This window comes from Pseudozyma flocculosa, assembly GCF_000417875.1.
Source record: "Pseudozyma flocculosa PF-1 unplaced genomic scaffold scaffold00004, whole genome shotgun sequence".
Taxonomy (NCBI): Eukaryota; Fungi; Basidiomycota; class Ustilaginomycetes; order Ustilaginales; family Ustilaginaceae; genus Pseudozyma; species Pseudozyma flocculosa.
Genome location: NW_006920872.1, coordinates 324,807 through 343,901, shown reverse-complemented (window position 1 = coordinate 343,901; position 19,095 = coordinate 324,807). Strand labels below are relative to the sequence as shown.

At 65.0% G+C, this 19,095-nt stretch overlaps 6 protein-coding genes across 6 annotated transcripts; 3 read left to right on the top strand and 3 right to left on the bottom strand.

Moving 5' to 3' along the window:
* Window positions 1–491: 491 nt before the first annotated feature.
* On the top strand, window positions 492–2,901 carry PFL1_01616 (uncharacterized protein; the record flags this gene model as incomplete). The annotated part of the gene is made up of 2 exons (XM_007879126.1): window positions 492–676; window positions 759–2,901. The coding sequence occupies 2 exons, from the start codon at window positions 492–494 to the stop codon at window positions 2,899–2,901; spliced, it is 2,328 nt and encodes a 775-aa protein (XP_007877317.1).
* A 282-nt stretch (window positions 2,902–3,183) lies between these two features.
* On the bottom strand, window positions 3,184–4,605 carry PFL1_01615 (uncharacterized protein; the record flags this gene model as incomplete). Its single annotated transcript, XM_007879125.1, has 2 exons — window positions 3,184–3,823; window positions 4,046–4,605. The coding sequence occupies 2 exons, from the start codon at window positions 4,603–4,605 to the stop codon at window positions 3,184–3,186; spliced, it is 1,200 nt and encodes a 399-aa protein (XP_007877316.1).
* Window positions 4,606–5,088: 483 nt separating this feature from the next.
* On the bottom strand, window positions 5,089–6,197 carry PFL1_01614 (uncharacterized protein; the record flags this gene model as incomplete). The annotated part of the gene is made up of 2 exons (XM_007879124.1): window positions 5,089–5,319; window positions 5,427–6,197. The coding sequence occupies 2 exons, from the start codon at window positions 6,195–6,197 to the stop codon at window positions 5,089–5,091; spliced, it is 1,002 nt and encodes a 333-aa protein (XP_007877315.1).
* A 574-nt stretch (window positions 6,198–6,771) lies between these two features.
* On the top strand, window positions 6,772–8,623 carry PFL1_01613 (uncharacterized protein; the record flags this gene model as incomplete). Its single annotated transcript, XM_007879123.1, has 3 exons — window positions 6,772–7,512; window positions 7,623–8,120; window positions 8,360–8,623. The coding sequence occupies 3 exons, from the start codon at window positions 6,772–6,774 to the stop codon at window positions 8,621–8,623; spliced, it is 1,503 nt and encodes a 500-aa protein (XP_007877314.1).
* A 4,881-nt stretch (window positions 8,624–13,504) lies between these two features.
* PFL1_01612 (uncharacterized protein) lies at window positions 13,505–16,142 on the top strand (the record flags this gene model as incomplete). Its single annotated transcript, XM_007879122.1, has 7 exons — window positions 13,505–13,831; window positions 13,981–14,012; window positions 14,130–14,663; window positions 14,765–15,072; window positions 15,220–15,566; window positions 15,694–15,927; window positions 16,095–16,142. 7 exons carry the CDS (start codon window positions 13,505–13,507, stop codon window positions 16,140–16,142), a joined length of 1,830 nt encoding a protein of 609 aa, XP_007877313.1.
* Window positions 16,143–16,479: 337 nt separating this feature from the next.
* On the bottom strand, window positions 16,480–18,518 carry PFL1_01611 (uncharacterized protein; the record flags this gene model as incomplete). Its single annotated transcript, XM_007879121.1, has 2 exons — window positions 16,480–17,952; window positions 18,033–18,518. 2 exons carry the CDS (start codon window positions 18,516–18,518, stop codon window positions 16,480–16,482), a joined length of 1,959 nt encoding a protein of 652 aa, XP_007877312.1.
* Window positions 18,519–19,095: the final 577 nt, after the last annotated feature.

Genomic DNA, 19,095 nt, shown 5'->3' with positions numbered 1-19,095 from the left:
TGCGGGTCGCGCCTGCCAAGCTGCGCACCCAGATCTGCGGGCTTGGCATGATCGCCGAAGCTCCGCTCGCCAGGGCCTCAGGAATTTGCCAAGGACCAGGGGCGGCCCTGGCCTCGTCTTTCGCCTTATCTCTTCCCCCTTGACCGGGAAGGTCGCCCGTCAGGATCATCATCGCCGGGGCTCTTCGCCGGCATTGTGGCGTGAAAGGCTCTCATCTGGCATGATTGCCTTGGCCAGCAGTCAAGCCCTAGAGCGACGCGCGACGCCACCGCCTACGGTTCGAGCAGCTCACACTCTGCCACCACCCCTTCCCCATCCTTTCACATTGCTCCCCTCCCCTCGCCCAACAGACATGGCACAACCAAAAACGCAGCCTCTTCACCGCGTGGGTGCACGTGCCGTTGGGCATCGTCTTCCTGCTCTTTGTGTGCTGGGCCATCAAGCTCGGCATCGACCGCGCACCCTTCCGGTTCCCCGCGCCCGTGCTGGCCATGGCCGCGCTCTTCTTCAGCCTGCTCGCCCTCGACTGGCTGTCGATCAAGTACCCCGGCCAGGATCAGTCGCAGATCGACCCGGAAAAGGCCGTCGAGCAGAGGAAAGGAAGCGAGCGAAAGCGGTTCCTCGACCCCATCATGAAGCTCGTCGCTCCGCCCTGTGACTTTTGCCTGAGAAACATGTGGGTCAACATCGCCTCGCTGCGTAGCATGCTGGGGTTCCCCCAACTGACGCCCTGATCCTTGCACTCCTCTGGCCATCAGGTCCGTCATGTTCACGCCTTCGTTCATCCTCATCCCGGCACGCGAGGTGATCCCGGGCAAGGAGATCGGCCTGCTCGCCGCCTGGTTCACAATCAGCCAGGTGGCCGCCTTTGTCTTCCCTGTCCTCCTCTACCGCGCCCTCACGTGGCTCGAGAAGCAGCCAAAGAGGCTGCGCGAGCGGTACCAGGCGAGGCGAAAGAGGGAGCAGGACCTGCGCCGCATCCAGTCGCGGCGCAGCAGCAACGCCACGCTGGCGGGCAGCGAGCTGGCCAAGCAGCTGAGCGCGTCGGGCGGCAACCACCGTCGCCTCAGCGTCGTCGCCATGGGCATCAACGACCTCACCGCCATCGTCACCGCTCCCGTCGCCCACCTCACCATGGGCAAGGGCAAGACGAGGTACGAAGACGAGAGGCTGCAGATCGAGCACGTCCAGATCGAAACGGCACGGCAGCAGGGCGACCCCGCCGTGGCGACGCCGGCCGAGATTGCCACCATGACGGGCTCGCCGCAGGGCCACTGGGACGGCTTCTTCCAGCATCGCCAGAACCATCAGCATCGTCACCAGCATCACCACCATCGCCCGCATCAGCCCCCGGGCCTGCAGAGGGGGCGATCCTTGTCCAAGGCCGTCGAGACCGGCCGGCCCCACAGCAGCAGCAGGGGACGCAACATGAGGCCCACGACGCCCAAGCGCTCCCAGTCTGTGCCCGCCGCACCTCTCGAGGCGGTCCGACCGGCGACACCGGACGCCGGGACTCCCAAGGCCGAGGTCCACTTCCATCCCTCGACCATCCCGGCCAAGTCGACCGAGGGCCAGGCGCAGGGGGCGCCTCGTGCATCGCTCGCCGAGCAGCTGGCCGCCTACTCGCTCGACGACATGCCCCAGCGCAGGAACCTGTCGGTCGTGTTCGACGACGATGCCATCACCGATGCCGGGACGCGCCGACCCTCGAGGGCCGACAGCCAGGCGACGGTCGAGAATGCCACCAACAAGCTGTCGTTTGACGGAAAGGGCGCCCGCATCAACGCCGCCGCCGCCGCCGCCGCCGCCGACGACGACGACGGAATCGACGCCGAGAAGAAGAAGGTACACTACAGCAAAGATCAGGCTGCGCGCGACAGCACGGAATCGGCGAAGAAGCCGCGCGTCACCGTTTCGGACGGTGACGTTGACGGCGACGGCGACGGCCACGACGACGCCACCCGACGCAGCAGCGACGCCTCGCAGCTCTCGAGCGAGTGCGAGGACAGCGCCGTCGAGCGGCTGTCGGACTGGATTGCGGATCTCATCACGCCGGCAATCTACACGATCCTCTTTGTCGTGGGCATCCCGCTGTTCCTGGTGCACGACTTTGCGCTGCCCCTCTTCCTGGGCATCAACCTGCTCTCGTTCCTGGCGGCCATCACCGTGATCCCGCCCAAGTGGCGGCGCTACCTGCACCCGATCCTGACGACGTCGATTGCGACGGTCTTCATCATCTGGTGCTTTGGCAAGGCAAAGGGGCTCTCGATCCGCGGCGTCATGGACTACTACTCGAACGGCGCCAAGTACTCTGTCCTGTGGGACCTGGGCGGCTACTCGGGTCCCGTGCCGGGAGCGGGCGACCTGCTCTTCTCGACGCTCGACGCGGGCATCGTGGCGCTGGCGGTGCCCATGTACCGCTACCGCGTCGACCTGGCCGAAAACTTTACGCGGATGATGACGATCCTGGTGCCGTGCGCGTCGCTGTCGCTCTTTTTCTGGCCGTGGATCGGACACCTGTTCGGCCTGGACGAGGTGCGCTCGCTCGCCTTTACGGCGCGCTTTATGAGCACGCCGCTCGCCATCGAGATGGCCAACACGGTGGGCGCCGACGAGTCCATCACCGTCATCATTGTCGTCATCACGGGCATCCTGGCCGCCATCCTCAAGGAGCCCTTTTTCCGCATGATGCGCGTCGACATGGACGACCACATCTGCGTCGGCGTCACCATGGGCTCGACGGCCGGCGCCATCGGAGCCAGCTCCCTCATCTCGCGGCCGCGCGTCATGGCCGTCGCCAGCCTGGCCTTTGTCCTGTTTGGAACGCTCCTCCTCATCTGCGCCGCCGTGCCCAACATTGTCGACGTCGTCAGGCAGCTCTGCGGCGCCGCGCCCGCCTGAAGTCGTCCGTCGCCCGCACCCAAACGACGCGGGCTTCGGGCCAGGCTGCAGTATCACCTCTCCGCCCCTCGTCGAGCGTTGAGAGGCATCATTCGACATCCGTGATTCCTTCTTTGTACAGTTACATGCACCTTGTTTCCCCATCAGTGCCGAGATTTGTCACCCGCATCTTCGAACAATCCATCTACCCATCTAGACTCTAGAGACGCGACAGGGCCCAGACGGGACCCATGCCATGCCAAGCCATGCCATCGCATCTGCTCCGGCATCGTTGCACGCGCCTCAACCGCCCTTGGGCAGCAGGAGCCAGCAGCCGATGGCGACGACGAGGCCGGTAATCTTTTCCTGGGGCGTGTGGAAGTAGACGGCGGTCATGAGGAGCATCCAGCTCCAGAGCGCGACGATGGCGAGGACGAATGCGAGCACGGCCGTCGGTGCCGTGTCGATCTGCCTGCGACCGTGCTGTTCCTGCTCCTGGCCGGCGCCGGCCTTTCTGCTGGACCCGACGGGTCCGACGCGGACGACGAACGGGTTCGAGATGCTCCATCCGGACCGCGGGAAAAGGTCCGCCACGCCGCGCGGAACGAGGTGCGGGAGGAAGGGAGCGATTTCCTCGAGCAGGAAGAGGGCAGAGAGGACCATGAGGAACGTGTGGCCCGAAATGTCGTGGCCCCCGCGCCAGAGGGGCTTGAGCGCCATTGCCGCATCGCCGCCGGGCAGCGACGAGGACGACGACGAGGACGAGGCGAGCGAGAGCTTGGAAAAGAGATCCGGGTGGCTCGTCGAGGTGATGGTGGAGCGGCTGCGGCAGTATGCGGCGTCGACCTCGCCGGATAGCCCCGCCGAGGGGATGCACACGCCGCCCGTGGCCGTCAGGATGCGCTCGGTGAGCGGCGGGCCGAAGAACCAGCTGGTGAAGAGGCTGCGGGTATCGGTGTATGCGTCCAGAGTGGGAGGCAAGTCGAAGAGGATGTCAGTTTGGGTCCGTCGTAGACTCAGCGGCGGATCGGTTGGTCTGTACTTACACTAAAGGATCATGATCAGGTCAGGGCGAGCAAGGAGAGTGAATGCATCAAGGAGAGGACAGCATGGTTAGCTTCCTGCGAAATTCGGCGGGGAAGGTAAGGGGCCGGTGGGGGGCTACTCACGCCAGTATCCGGTAGCCATGAGCCATCGCAACGTGCTCTTGGCTACGGGGCTGGTGACAGTGGTCTTTGACTGTGCATCGAGCCTGTTCTGGGAGCGAGGGTCGTTGATCTTGAGGTTTCCCCTCTGGTCTACGTCGACGCCGAGGCTGTCACCGACGATCCTGGCGCCGGGGCGGGTCCTGATGACGATGGTGACGAGGGCCGACGCGAGCGTGGTCCAGAACCAGGCGCGCTTGACAAAGAGCTGGTTGAAGATGTTTTTGCGGTTGGCCCAGTAGGCGAGCGCGTGGCCTGGCGGGACGAGGGTGGGCGGCAGGGGCGGGAGGCGGGTGGTTGAGTCGGTGTGCGAAAGCGGGGAGGCGCCGGCGGCGGCGAGGGAGGCGTTTGCGATGGTGGTGTGCAGGTTTGCGTGGTGTGAGCCGGTGAGGATCGAGTAGACGGTGCCGAGGACGACGATGGCGGTAAAGTAGCCGAGGAAGAGGACGTGGTAGCGCTGCAGGCCGAGGGGGAGGGGCGCCGTGGTCGTCGTGGGCGACCGCATCGTGGCGGCCGACATGGGCGGCGAAGCGGACGTCGAGTGGGTGAGTGTGTCAGAGAGAGAGTGAATGAAAGGGAGAGAAGGCAAGACAGAGGATGGTGTCCAAGGCGAGAGGGATGGTGGTGATGGTGCGAGGGGAGATGGAACAAGGCGGATGGCAGAGGTCAGGCAGGGTCGACGTGTGCGTGCGTGCCTAACACTACGCCGCCCGATGAAATCATCCGTCGCAGCAGGGAAATGGAAATTGGCAGGTGGAGGAGCACCCGCCGTCGACGTGCCAACACCAACCAAACCTCGTTTGACCCCCTCTCTTTATTTGCAGCGCCATCATTGCTTGCAGACACAGCAAGACGAGCGGGGAATCGTATTAGCACAGAACGGGAGTCACAAAACGATCGATACAACGACAGCCTGGCACGCAACACGACGAGCGCGGTGACGAGGCGGAGCCACACCGGGCGTCAGAGAGGGCTTAGTACCTAGAACAGCGGCGCCGATGGGCTACGCCTGCGACGACGACGACGCCTCGCCCTTGGCGCTCGGGTCGGTAATGGCCAGCACGCGCACCTCGACGCTCCAGCGCGGCTCGGCATCGGCGGGCGTCTGCGGGTCGGTAAAGGCCGTGTGCGGCGTGCGCGTCTCGGTGCGCGAGTCGTAGCACTTGAGCAGGATGGCCTTGTCAGTCGGCAGGCCCGAGTAGTAGTACCAACGGTGATCCGGGTTCGGGTGGATCTGAAAGAGGGCGGCGGCGAGGCATGGCAAGAGAACAGGCGGTTGCGCTGGTCAGTCATCGAACATGGGCTCCCCTCGGCGATTCACACGCGTGCGCGAGCACTCACCGAGAGCGTCTCTCCCGTCCAGGTAGGGTAGCGCAGCTCCGTCTCCCTCCAGTCGGGCGGGTTGCCGTCCTGTCCGCGGCTGACGGTGCGGCTGTCGGCGACGGCGAGGGGCGTGTCCCAGGCCTGGCCCCTCAGCGGCCTCCATACGTTGATGAGCTGGGCGTGGAGCTCGCCGCGCTTGACCCTCTCGAGGGTGTCGTTGCCCAGGTGCTTTTCGATGCGGTTCTCGCCGGCCTTGCGGCTCTGGTCGCTGTGGGCGAATGCGACGGGGGTGCGGTTGTCGGGCGTGTCCGGGAGCGACTGCTGCTCCTTTGTGCGCCTCTTGCGCACGGTGTGGTCAAAGATAAAGGTGGAGGTGACGCCGAGGTGGGACTTGAGGAGCTGGTCGACGTCGCTGTAGTAGGTCGACTCGAGCCAGCCGGCGAGGTCCCACTTGCGGTCGGCCCACTGCTGGGGCGTGTCCGGGCTGCCGAAGCCGTCGATGATCTGGAAGCCGGCGTGGTCGGTGGTGAAGCCGGCTTGGATGCGCTGTTGGTGGGAGAGGTGTCGGAGGTCGGAGATGTTTACGGTGGGGGACACGTATACGTGGTTGTTTGCGGGTTCCTTGTCCTGCTCGTAGAGGTAGGTGTAGGGCTTGTCTACGGAGCGGTCGAGGTAGTTGATGACGCCGCGCGTGTAGGGGAGCGAGGCGAGGACGCTGGTGGAGGGCGCGTCGTCGTTGTTGCTGGTGGTGGTGGTGCGGGTGGTGGTGGTGGTGGTGGTGGACGACATGGTGGCTGGTGATGGTGTTTAGTGCGGGAGTGGGCAATGTGAGCTGGATGGCGAGACGAGAGGGAAGGAGGAGTGTTGCGGCTGGCCTGTCTTTATAGGCTGATGGAGCTGAGCTGGTGTCGTCGGGGCGGCCGGTGTTTGTGGGGATGGTAATTGAGGTGGATGTCGTGACGGGGCAAGGTACCCTCGGATGTTAGGTGGCAATGGTGGTGGTGGAGCGGCGAGGGGGCAGTCAGCCAACGCAGCTGGCAAAGGTTCAATCGGTTAACCCCGCAGGCCATTGATGGCGCAATCGGGCCAAAGTGGCCATATTCCCGAAGGCGGGCCATACCGAGGTGGAGGCTGGGCAGGCGGGGCTAAGGCCGTGGGGGCGGGCTGCGCTGCCTTTGGCCCGACTTCCGACGGCAGCGGCGGCGGAGCCAGAGGCAGCCCCGCATGGGCCACTCTCTCTTGCACGCGACCGCAGTGCGTTTGCCGTCGGTGGCTTCTTCTCGACCTCTACCTCGACCTCCTCCTCCACCCCCCTCCTAACCTCCGAACACCCCTCCATCACTCGTCGATATCCCCGAACACCATGTCGCAACCGCCACCCCTCCGCGATCCCCTCGCAAACTCCCCTCCCGCTCCACCTGCCACCCTCTCCCTCGGTCTACCAAGAGCACGAGGCGGTCGCTCCACCCGCCACCCTCCATCATCATCATCAACATCTGCAGCAGCAGCAGTTGCAGCGCGCGCAGCCGCAATCGCAGACGACGCAGTCAGAGCAACAGACTCGGACGCCCTCCTTTCGCGCATCTCGGCGCTGCGCCTCGGATATCTCCCCGACGACCCCTACTCGCACGACTTCCTCACACAGACCGGCCCTCAAACACACCCACGCCCACCTCCCCCGTCGTTGCTCCCGCACACCGCACGCCCGCACTCGTCAGAGCAACGCAGCCGCACCGCCCTTCCACCAACGCCACCTTCCGCTCCTGCCACACAAGTCAATGACCACCACCACGACCACAGTCCACCACGCACTCCGGGATCAGGCTCGGCTTTTGGCTACGCCGACATCCCCCAGCCCACAACCGCAGCCAACCCCCTGGCGGCCTTTCCCGGCACCGCTCCAGGCGCAAGACGACCACCCTTGATCAACATCGGCACCTACCTCAGATGCCGCTCAATCGACCAGCTCGTCGAAGCATTCCTGCTCCACGACCACGGCGCCGCGTTGGGCCCCGGATCGGATGCCCCGGCCAAGGGCAAGGGCAAGGGCAAGCAGATCATTAGCCTCGGCGCCGGCAGCGACAGCAGGTACTGGAGGGTCATGGTGAGTGTGCGAACAAGCGCAGACCTGCGGATCCGGCACTCTGTTTCATGGACCAGCGACCCGGCTGACATCCGATCCTCGCCAACCTCTGCCCTTCGCCCGATGCACAGGCATCGCCAGAGCTGCGCGCTCAGCTCGCCCACTATCTCGAGCTCGACTTTGCTCAGGTCACGACCAAAAAGGTGGCCAGCATCCGGCGCAGCTCCAGATTGCAGGCTCACATCGAGCAGCTCGACTACGAGCACGGTCCATCTCGGGATGATGCCAGCAGCAGCAGCAGCAGCCAGCCGCCCGATTCCGCCGACTCGCTGCGCAGCAAGCGTCTCACCATCCGTCCCTTTGACCTGCGACACTTTGAGCAAGCTGGAGACGCCATCGGTCAGCTGGTCTCGGACCTCGATCCGACGCTGCCCACGCTCCTCTTGTTTGAGTGCGTGCTGGCCTATATTGAGCCCGACTCGGCAGACGCGATGATCTCGTCCTTTGGGCAGAGGTTCCCGCGCCTGGCGGCTGTCGGGTACGACATGTGCTTGGCGGGCGATGTTGCCGATGCCCCCGGTCGGCATGAGGTCAGCCGGTTTGGCAAGGTGCTGCTGCAAAACCTGGAGGTGAGTGGGTCTTGTTTGTTCTGCGGGCCTTTGGCATCCGACGCCGATGCACACCGGTGTGTCGGGTCGGCTCCATGTTGACCGGCAGCTGGGCCTCGATCGGTCGGCAGTCGGTCGCAATCAACGCACCCGTGCTGCCCTCTGATCGCCAATTGACCCGCCTCATCTTGCTTCCCCTGTCTTGCTCGGCCGTTGGCTCGCCTGCTCACCTTTGACGCCGACGCCCGACCCGACCTTAGGCGCGCAACCTATCGCTACCGGGAGCCAAGGCGGCTCTGACGATCGAGTCGCAGGCGAATCGGTATACGCGCCTCTGGGCCGACGGTGCACGCGGGCCGACGACGGCGAGGGGAAAAAGCCTGTACCGGATCTGGCAGGATCTCGACGCGCGCGAACGCGAGAGGATCTCGAGGCTCGAAGGGCTCGACGAGGTCGAGGAGCTCGACATGCTCCTGCGCCACTACTGCATCACGGTCGCCACCCGAGGCGGCATCGACATCTGATGATCGCCATGGATCCAGATCGCCTTTTGAACAAAGAGGAAGGGGCGGAGGGTGAATCCACTCTGGCCGTCCTCTGGCAGGCAGGCAGGCTGGCTTTTATCCGGATCGCAATCCGGGGGCTCTGATCACGTCGACGATTCTGCAGTAACTGCCAGGCTACTCTTACCCTCGGAGGAGTCGGTCGTGCGGGGCTGGATGGAAGTGGTGTCTCAGACCGAGGGCGGGGGCGGGGGCGGGAACGACAACGCCTGGCCGTGCTCTGAAGTCGGGGGCCGAGCGAGCATGTGCACGGGAGGAGTCCCATGAACAAAGGGGTCTCGACCAGCCAAATTGCCAATCTAAGCATCTGCGGAAACGTCCGACGAGGTGCGAGTTGCGTATCGGATGTCGATGGGCGTGCGTGGGCCCCGAGCTCACATTCCCCACCGTCCCGGTGTTTGACTGCGGCAAAGAGGGATCCGAGGATGGTCATGTAGCAAGCGAGCGAGCGAGCGAGCGAAGGGTTGGTATCCGATTCGCGTTCCGGGGAGCGAGGCGCGGCGCAGTCGCAGTCGCAGGCCCATCGTCATTCAGCGCGCAACGGCATTCCGACCTGCCGGGCCACGCAGCGGGGCGAGAAAAGTCTGCGTCGCCCGTTGGGCGTCGGTCGATCCGGTGCGGTGCGGTGGGGTACGGCACGGTGTTGGTCTCTGCCATCACATCGATTCCTGTTGCCCCCATTATTGTTCTTGTCCTCGGCAGGGGGGCAAGGTTGTTTCGTTGTTTGTTCCATGCTCTCTTGCCTGCATCCCTCCGATTTCAAGAACAAGCGCGCTCCGTTGGACGGGCGTAAGGGGGACAATGGAACGACGAGACGAGGTCCCGGATGGTGGATAGAGTGCGGCTTCAGGACGACACGGCACGGCACGGCACGGTACGGTTACGTCCGTCCCTGCCCGTGCCCATGCCCATGTACTGGGCTCGGTGCGCACCAAAAAGCACCCAAGGCTGGCCTTCACCGGCCCGCTTCGGACTCGGCGTGGGACTCGCCACCCCCGCCCTAGCCTAGCCTGCCCTGCCTCTTCCGCGGCGGTCCACGATGGCCATACGCGATCCGAAGCGAGCGATACAGCGGCTACGGTCCCAGGGGAGTTGCGTACAGCCCTCGGATGTTGGTGTCCGATTCGACGTCGACGGCGGTCGGCAAGCAACTGAGTCGGATGGACTGATACCAGAGCACGACATACAGCCGCGGAGAGAGAGCTAGCTAGAGGGACAAGAGAAAAGAGTCTAGACCCCCGTCCCTTGTTTGTTGAGCCGAAGCTGCGGCCGCGGGCGGTAGCTGTATGTACATATCGACTCGACGCCGAACCGGGTAGGACTGCGCATGCATGGATTCGCCAGGTGTCGCTCCTTGAGGCGACGTACGGTAGAGCGAGCCCCGCACCCGCCCCGCTCCGCTTCAGCGCGTGGTCGTCCTGCCTGCCTGTCTGCCTCTTACATACAGACTCCGCCGACTGGTAGGCCGAGACGAGACCGGGAGGCCGGAAGAGAGGATGGGCGGGTGCCCGACTACCGAAATAGAACAGGCAGGCCGTCGTCTCGAGAGTGCGCGTACGTGTGCTCGACCAAGGACGCACGCCAGCAGGGCGGAGAAGCAGGAACCGTACAGTGAGACGCCAAAGGAGCAAAGCCAAAGCAAGGGAACGCGCGGTATCCATCGCATCCCCATACGGTACGGTAGCGACCGAAACGGGACCAGGGGACCGAGGAAAAGTAGCCGCCGGCCATCCAACTGCCGGTACAGGCAGGAAGGAAACATGCGGTCGGTGCCCTCCTGCAACAGGCAGACGTCTTTCCGCTGCCGGTGAGCCTTAACTTGTTGCAAGCGGGCGGGCAGCGGACAGGCGGGCAGGGCGTGCAGGCAAACATACAGCCTTGGCTGGCTGGCTGGCTGGCTGGCTGGCGGAAAGAGGCAGGCTAGGTATGTAGAGTGAGCTCCCGCGTACCTACCGGGGCCATCATGAGGGGCGCAAAGCGAAGCTGAGCGAGACGTCATGACGAGCGAGTGCGAGCTCAGCTCGAATTCAAGCAAGGCATGTGCATGTGCATGCTGAAGTACCGGCTGCCGCCTTGCTGGTCCACCCTAGCCTCGTTCCTGCCTACTGACCCCTTCAGTAGGCCGTCGCCCGGGCTTGCCACCGGGAACACCGTTCCGTATAGATGAAGAGGGCCAGCTATGATCGCAGACGATTCAACGCCGGGCGCCCATTATCATATGTACGCGCGGTAGAGTGGTGTGTGCTCGCACCGTGTGCTAAAGAGTGTGGTTCCCGGCCTGAGGTGCGAAGGGGGGACCCGTCTGTGCCGAACGTAAGTACCGTAGGTGAACGGGCGCTGACCGTGACCTAGCTGGAAGGCAGTCGGCGACGGGTACGGTACTGGTACGGTACCGGCATGCTATCAGCGCCAGGGGTCGAGGAGCCCAGGATCAGGCGACCGGCGAGGGCGAAACACGACCTACAGGTGCATACACTCGGCCCCTCGCACGACGCTGGTCCGTATGTGCGGGTGACGAGTCGGGCCTTGTCGATGTGACACCCCCGGCCGTCTTCGCGCTGTTTCCGACCCTAGGGCCAGCCCCGCCGTACCCGCTGCGCCAGGTCATGCTCATGCAGAGGCCAGATGAGATCTACCAGCATCCAAAGCCCCCCGCGCCGCGGCTGTACCCACCGCCAGACGAGATCGAGCTGTTTGCGGCACGGGGCGGTAGCGAAGCAGCCTAGCCTGGCCTGGCCCGCAGAAGATCAGAGAGAAGCGCGATAGATGCTGCATGGCGGCCAGTGCGAAGGCTCCTCTCGAGCTCCTGGCCCGGCCCAGCTGGCCTTGGCTGCCCGGCCGTACAGCGGTAGGCGGCAGGGGGAGAGGCAGGCAGGCCAAGAAAGGGCTGTCGGCAGCCGCCGACCAGAAATCGGCGAGATGGCCGCGGGGAAGCAAAAGCGGCTTCGGCAAAAAAGAGGGCTCGCATGAAGACCAGCAGGTGGCCGTGGCAGGCGGGGCCAGACCCAAGCAAGCAAGCAGGCAGGCAGGCAGGCAGGCAGGCAGGCAGGCAGACAGGACCCCGAAGCAAAGCAAGACGCCAGCACCACGCCCGCCCACAAACACACAGCGCACAAGCGCCCCGCCCGCCCTCTTCGTCGGCCTGCCCGCGCCTGCCCACCCCCCCTGTCAGCCAGGTTTCCGAATGTCGGAAGGCGTGCCGGCGTTTGTGCCTCTCTGTCTCTCTTTTTCGGCCTTGCGTCTTTTGCCCTCGTACGTCGGTGAGGTGAGCGGGCGAGGGGGGCTGGCCGGGAAGACCCGAGGTGCTGTCGTCGCGCGGCAGGTGTTGCATTCGCCGGCTCGTTTGTGCCCGTGTCGCGATGCCCGGCCTGCCTGCCTGCCTGCCTCGCCTGGCGCCAGTCAGCGCTGGCCAGACCAGACCGGTCGACGCTGCAGCAGCAGCATGCGATGGTTGCACGGCAACAGGCGGGCAAGGCAGAGCAAGCAGCAAGCAAGCAGGCAAGAAAACCAACGAGCGGCAGCAGATGCTGTACCCAGCACCGAGCCAGCAAGACAGACAGACCCGGAAGAAGCGGGCCCTCGCCCTCTCGACTCACCTACCGAACCATCACCTCATACGGTACCGGTACGCACGTCCTCGCTCTTCGCCCGCGCGCCTGGCCCTGGATCCTTGGCCTCGGTGCATCCGGCCTTGCTGCTTGCTTGCCTCTGGCTCCATAGAACGAAGGGGTCTGGAAGCACGGCGACTCGACAGGGCTCTGCTGCAGCCTTCGATATCTTCCAAGGTAGCCGGTCGCCCTCTGCCACCCCATTTGTGTCTAGGCTGGGCCCTGCCTGCTTTTGACCCTTAGTGCGCGCTTCTCCTTTTTGTCGCTTGCGTCTTCCTCTCTCTCGCCGCCCTCTTCTCACTCCTGCACCACACACTACCTCTCTCTCGCACGCACCTTTTGGCCCTGGCCTCGGCCGACTGCAGCGTCATACAGACGGTGACCGCCAAGCGTAACACCTAACGAACGTTTGCACCTGCTGCGGGACCCGCCCCCGCCCCGCCATCCTCGGACCAGCCGATTGGACCGTCTCGGCCCCGCCCGGCACCTCGGCGTCAGGTCACATCGGCTCACTATCCGGGTCGGCTCTGTCCGCAGTACTACATAGGCCTCTCGACGACACCACCACCATACGTACACACAGCCTCGCCGGATCGCCCCGTCTCGCCACGCCTCCTCCGTCACCACCATCTCGTCGCTGGCCCTTCGACATCGCACGCCAGCCGCCGGTCTGCTTGCGGCCCACTTGTCCTTTGCTGACGACGCTCGGTCCCATCTTCCTTTGGCACTCCACGTCAATCTCGACCTCGACCTCGACCTCGACCTCGACCTCGACCTCGAGCGTCTCCGTCTAGGAAGCTAGCTAGCTCCCTTGGCAACGGCCGGCCCTCCTCGCGTCGACTCTACTCTGGCTTCCGTTCCGTCGGCAGTGGAGTCCAGCAGCCAAGACCACCAGCTGTCGTCGGCCTTCTCCTTCCTTGCCCGCATCGACCCGGACGAGCCTCTTGCGGACGACCAGGCAGCCTCGGTATCCCGACCACACGTATTCCTGGCCATTTGACCTCGGTCAAGTCCTCCGTCGACGCAGCTCCAGCATCGACCCCATTGGCTTCTGGAGTCACATACATACGTACCGCCAGCTCCTGATCGCAGGCAGGTCCCGTTGCGTTATTGTGGCCGCGGCGGCGCCCCGAAGCAGGGTCCCGCATCACGCCGGCCAGCTCGACGCCCCGGCCCGAGGGATCACCGCCAGCGCGCAGGCTTCTCCGACGAATAGAATTGCCGATACGCCTCCATGACCGAGCTGTCTTCCTTCTCCGCGACAATGGGCTCCCACAACGGGGAAGGGCGTGACGGCGCTCGTTTCGTCGACCAGCGAAGCAACGGCAACGGCGAACACCTAGCACAGCCGGGCCCGTCCAACGACGCAGGCAACCACCAGCATTCGCGGAAGCGCAAGAAGCGCTTCAAGTACCTCCTCGAGAACCAATCCAACGCCAACGGCGATGCCAGAGATGGGCAGAGCGAGGATCCAGACGGCAACGGCGTCGACGCCGATGGCAAGAAAGAGAGCCGCAAGAAGGTCAAGAAGGCTTGCATCTTCTGCAAGCGCAGCCACATGGTGAGTGACGTACCTCAGCCAGGGCCTCCTATGCTTCCGCGGGCGCAGCATGGCCTGCGCGGTGCAAGGCAATCGTCACGATGCGGACATCCCTGCTGAGCCACTCTGAACCATCCGCATCTCGATGACGCGCTGTCCTCGCCATGCAGCCGTGCGAAGAGGCAAGACCGTGCCGAAGATGGTGAGCAGAGCGACCCAACCTCACCTCGCGCGACGACAGAGAAACAACATCGGCAGCTGCAGCGACCCGGAGAGCGGCCGATCTGACTCCGGCCCCCCATTCCCTGCCCCCTCACAGTATCAAGCGAGGTATCTCTGACATGTGCCGCGATGCCGAGCCCCAGGGCTCAAACGGGAAGCAAGCCAAGCCAACGGATCGTGCAAAGTCGAGCCCCAGCACGACCAAGGGCAAGGGCAGGGACGACGACGGCGCGGCCGGATCTCCCGAATCCATGTCGCCGGAGCCCGAGGAACTCGACATCCCGGGCGTGTCTGCCAGAGACCCCGACTTTCCGCCGGCCATGTCCATCAGCCTCTTGCTCAGTCCCGCCGACGTCAGCTCCACGCGCAACTCGCAGGCCACCGTGTACGCCAGGTATGCAGGCGACGCAGCGCCGGGTGGCCCGGCGGGCAAGGTTCAGGCACCCTCGAAGCTACGCAATGGGCAGGGTCCTTCGACGCCAGGAACGCAGAGCCGGCGATCCGCCCCTGCCGCCTTCACGGCCGACTATGCCGAGGCGCAGGAGCGCTCCTGGGAGCGAAACATGGACTATACGTCGCAACGGGAGCTCATGAAGCTGCTCGAGGCTGGGCCCTCTGCCGTCGACCTCAAGTGAGTCGAGCCTCCGATCGCATGCTGCATCTGCTTGGCCGTGTTGCTTACGATGCGCGCCGATTGACCCCTCGTGTAACCGTCGCCACGCAACCGTCCAGCGATGCATTCGGCGACAAGCCCACCTCGCTGCTTAACTATCCGGCCATGATCGGGATGCCGGTCGGCGAGTCTCTGATGATGCCGAGCGCGGCCAACAGTCCATCGCCCGTCGCCGGCGGCAACCAAGGCGAGAGCTACGACGAGCGCAGTCGGGACAGCTCCTACCATGTGGGATCGACGTCGTCGCTGGTGCGGTCCCATCCGTCTAGCGAGATGTTCCCCCGACCCAAGCACCTGCTCCAGGAGGAGCATGCCACGACCGCCGAGCTGCGTGGTCTCAAGAGCTACAGCTACACGTACGGCTACGGTGAGTCGCTCGGGCGGCCGAGACCATCCCACACGTGTGCCCGCGCAGCTGTCCGACGCTTGCCTGCTGACCCTGCTCGCCCGCCGCTGGCATGCTCCGATGCCGCCCGTCTGTCTTTGTGCCCCTCTTCTCTCCTCTCGCCCACAGCCAAGCTCGCTCGATGGATGCAGACGAGGTACTCGCGCGAGTCGTGCGAGGCCGTCGACCAGTGCCTGGGCCAGATTCGGCCCAAGTTCCTCGCCATCTCGCGCAGTCTGCCGGAGCGCGAGCTGCTGGGCGTCGAGGAGGCCTTTATCCGCCTGGTGCACCACTACCAGGCCAACGTGCTCGAATTCGTCCCGATGCCGACTATCGTGTCGCGCCGCACGGGCGAGGTGTACGCCGCCAACGAGCATGCGGCCCGCCTGCTGCAACTGCCCAAGGGTCTGTTTGAAGGGGGCCAGATTTCTCACTTCCAGCTGGTCCCCGAGGACGAGGCGGTCAAGCTGTGGCGCGTGAGTGTTGCCGGCCAGAACGGCCTCCTACCACGGCCCTAGGTGCCAGTGCGAGCCTCCCGATACTTACCTTTGGCTTGGTCCCTGTCGATGACTTCCTCCCTGGTCTGTCCGCCCGCCCGCGCAGCTCTACGCCGACGAGTGCATGGGCATCCTCAAGGACCCGCCGGTGCGCCTATCCAAGATTGAGGTGGACCGGTCGCTGCTGCTGTTCAACAAGCCCGGCTTTGATCCGCACACGGGCGAGCTGCTGGGCGACGGCAGCGGCGTGTGCCAGGACGGGTCGCCCGTCGTGATCCGAAGCCAGGCGCTCGTCACGTTTGAGGCCAAGATTTCGCAGCACGGTCTGCCCGTCATGGTGGTGAGTGGATCGGACCTGGCCCGACTCGACATGGCAGGCCCACCTCGACTCCCGGGCGAGTCGACGGCGCTGTCCCAGCCCAGCTCGGCCTTGTTTCTCCCGGTGCTGACCGCTCTGTCTCGTCGATCCCCACGCCGCCTTTCGCCTCGCGCGCGCTTCCCCAACAGGTGGTTCAATTCATCCCCATGCCTGCCACCCTCGAAGGTCGAAGCTAGCCAGCGGCCTCGCTCGACCGCCTGGATAGCCCCTCGGGTCCTCAAGACTAAGCTATTCCCTCGGCACCCCACCGGCGCGCTCACGCCTAGAGCCATCTCGGCGCCCCTGTACTTGTAACACCTACCTTGCCCGCCCACGTCGCGCTAATCACCTGCTCCGTCCTGGTCCCCTGCCCTCCACACCATCACCTCGATCGTCGATGAGCCACGGGTATCATTGCATTCGTTGCCGCCTTGGCGGAAACGCACCGGAAAGGACAGGCCGCGATGGGTCAGGGCCGCCACCCCGCCTGCCTGCCTTCATGTGTCGCGCGGAGAAGAGATAGGCCACGGCGGCCTAGCGGGACCACTTGACGTGCTCCCACACCTTGCACAGCCGTATGCCGCCAGCGAGGATACCCGACCAGGCCTCGACGGCCTCCTTGTCGGTATCGGGGCGCACGGCTTCAAACGCCAGAAAGACGCCGTCGGCGAAAAAGGCGAGGCGGTCCCAAAACGTCCACACGAGCGAGTGGCGCGTGCGCGCCAGGTCCGTCTCGGCCTGCACCAGCTGTCGTTCGGTCGACTCGAGCAGGCTCGTCGGCGAGAGGGCGTGGCGGTTCGAGTGCGGGTGCTGGCTGCCTCGCATCGCATCGCCTCCCCCTTCGCCTTCGACCTCGCTCGATCGAGTCAAGGAGATGGAAGCGGCCGAGCGGGACGAGGTCGAAGAGGCGTCGTCGAGGTCCTCGAGCGCTTCCTGGATTCCCGGCCCGTACGGTCGCAGATCGCTCGACGCTGGCGACGGCTCTGCGAGGTCGGTCGGAGAAGTTTGTTGCTGCTGCTGCTGCTGCTGCTCGTTCTCCTTCTCCACGTCGCTCGCCATGGCGGCTACAGCAGCAGACGTCGATGACTCGCCCTGCGCCGTCGAGTCGTCTGCTGCAGCAAGGTTCGGGTTCGACTGTCGGTGCGAGATGGCGGCACCGGTCGGGATCCGTCTACCGCTCAGCTCGCTCGCCCAGCCGATGCGGTCGTTGGCCTGGATGATCCTGCGGTGGGCGCTGCGGAGCTCGGCCCGGAGTCGCAGCCTCTGCATGCGCAGCAGCGCCAGCGACAAGAGGACCGAGCAGAGCGAGAGCAGTACGCCCACCCTCTCGATGCCCTTTCTCCGCCTTCGTCCAAGGACGCCCAGCTCGGCGAAGCCGACGGCGCGCCAAAAGATGCCGCTGCCCGCCATAAAGGCGGCCACGTCGCACGCTTCGCCGAGCACCGAGAGCGCATCGCACAGCGTCGAGAGCCGCTCCTCCCACATCTCTCGCCACGTCGAGACGGTGGCAAGCTGCGACTGCTCCGCGGCGTCGGGCCCGGCTCGGGGCCGCGCAGACGTCGACGGCTGTTCGATCACCTCGTTCTCCACCGTCCCACTGTCGAAGGGCGCCAGGCTCTGCGGTTGGAGCCAGCTGAAGCCTTCCTCTTTGGCGTCGGTGGACGTGATCTTCTCCTCGCTTTCAGGTGAAGCGGCAGAGGATGGAGGCGCCAGCTCTCCATGGGTTGATGGACGAGACGAGGACGGCATCTTGGGCCTTGTGGCCATGCGCTCCATGGCGGCCTCGGTGCCTGCCTGGATCCAGCGTGCGAGGAGCACGATCCGGCGCACGTTGGCGAGCCCCTCGGCTGCCGTGTAGATGCGCTGCATCGTATGTGCGCGCATCGAGCGGGGAAAGAGGCGCGTGAGGAGGAAACCGCCGGGTGCGAGGATCGACTCGGTATAGCTGCGTGGCGGCGGGAAATGCAGGGACGAATGCAAGAGGAGGACGAGGGAATGGGCTACGTGCTGCAGGCAGCAGGACGTGACGAGCATCAGCGACCGATCGCTGCCGTCTGCCCCAGCCGCGCTTGGAGTCGCAGACTTACCAGCAGGCTGTCCCTCCCCTCTCCGTCCTTAAGGACTTTGAAGGCCGTCCTCCTCTTTCCGCGCGACTTCTTCCAGACGTATCTCGTCCTGTTGAGCGCGGTGCTGCTGCCTCTCCAGGAGTCGGACTCGAGGGCGTCCGAGTCTGGCTCTTCGTCGTCGTCATCGTCTGCGCGACTATCTCCGCCGCCGTCATCTTGGCTTCGGCGGTCGTGACGGCGCGCGTCTACGGTCAGGCGCTGCGGGATGAAGGCGGTGACCGGTTCGCTTGGCCGTTCGGCGCTGATGTACGAGGAGCTGCCCCTGCGAGACTGCGGGCGAGAGCTGTGCCGGGATCCAGAAGCGGATGTCGACTGGGGAGAGACGTGACCAAAAGGCGAGCTGGGCCGGTCGAAGAGGTGCACGTTGCCGGCGAGGTTGAGGCCGGTGTGGGTGGACGCCACGTAGCTCGCCGAGGTCCTCGCTAGAGGGCGTTCGCCGGATGGCATGGCGAGGTCGATGCTGTTGTCGAGATCAGTGCCGGAGGGCAGTGCCTGGATGACAAGGAGCGAGCAAGCAGAGAGGGTGATGGGTCAGGAAGCAAGGATGCGCATCGAGCCATCGGAGAGGCAGGCCAGGCCAGGCGGTGTTTGTTGGTCAGACACGGGGGCAGCAGCCTGCACGTACGCAGGCCAGGATCACGCCAGGCGGTGGAGGCCCAAGCGCACAGCCTGGCCTGGCCTGCCTGGCTCGCCCAGTCTGTCGGGCGAGACGAGCGCGCCACTCGCCCGCCCGACTGGGCGAGCCAGGCTAAGCTGAGCGTGCCCTGCGAGCCGGCCCCACCTGACAGAGAAATGCACACGTCGCGGATGGCCCGGGGCCAACAACGCAGCGGTCGACAGCAGTAGTAGTGTGAGGCTGATGTAGAGCGGTCCTGCCTAGACGGCTTCGATCAAAGGATATGGTACAAGTGGACGAACGGGTGGGTGCGCGTTCACTGGGGCTTCTGGCGGCCTTGGCTTCGTCCCTGCCCGCCAGCCTCCCTCTCTCTCTCTCTCTCTCTCTCTCTCGTCTCTCTCTTCTCTC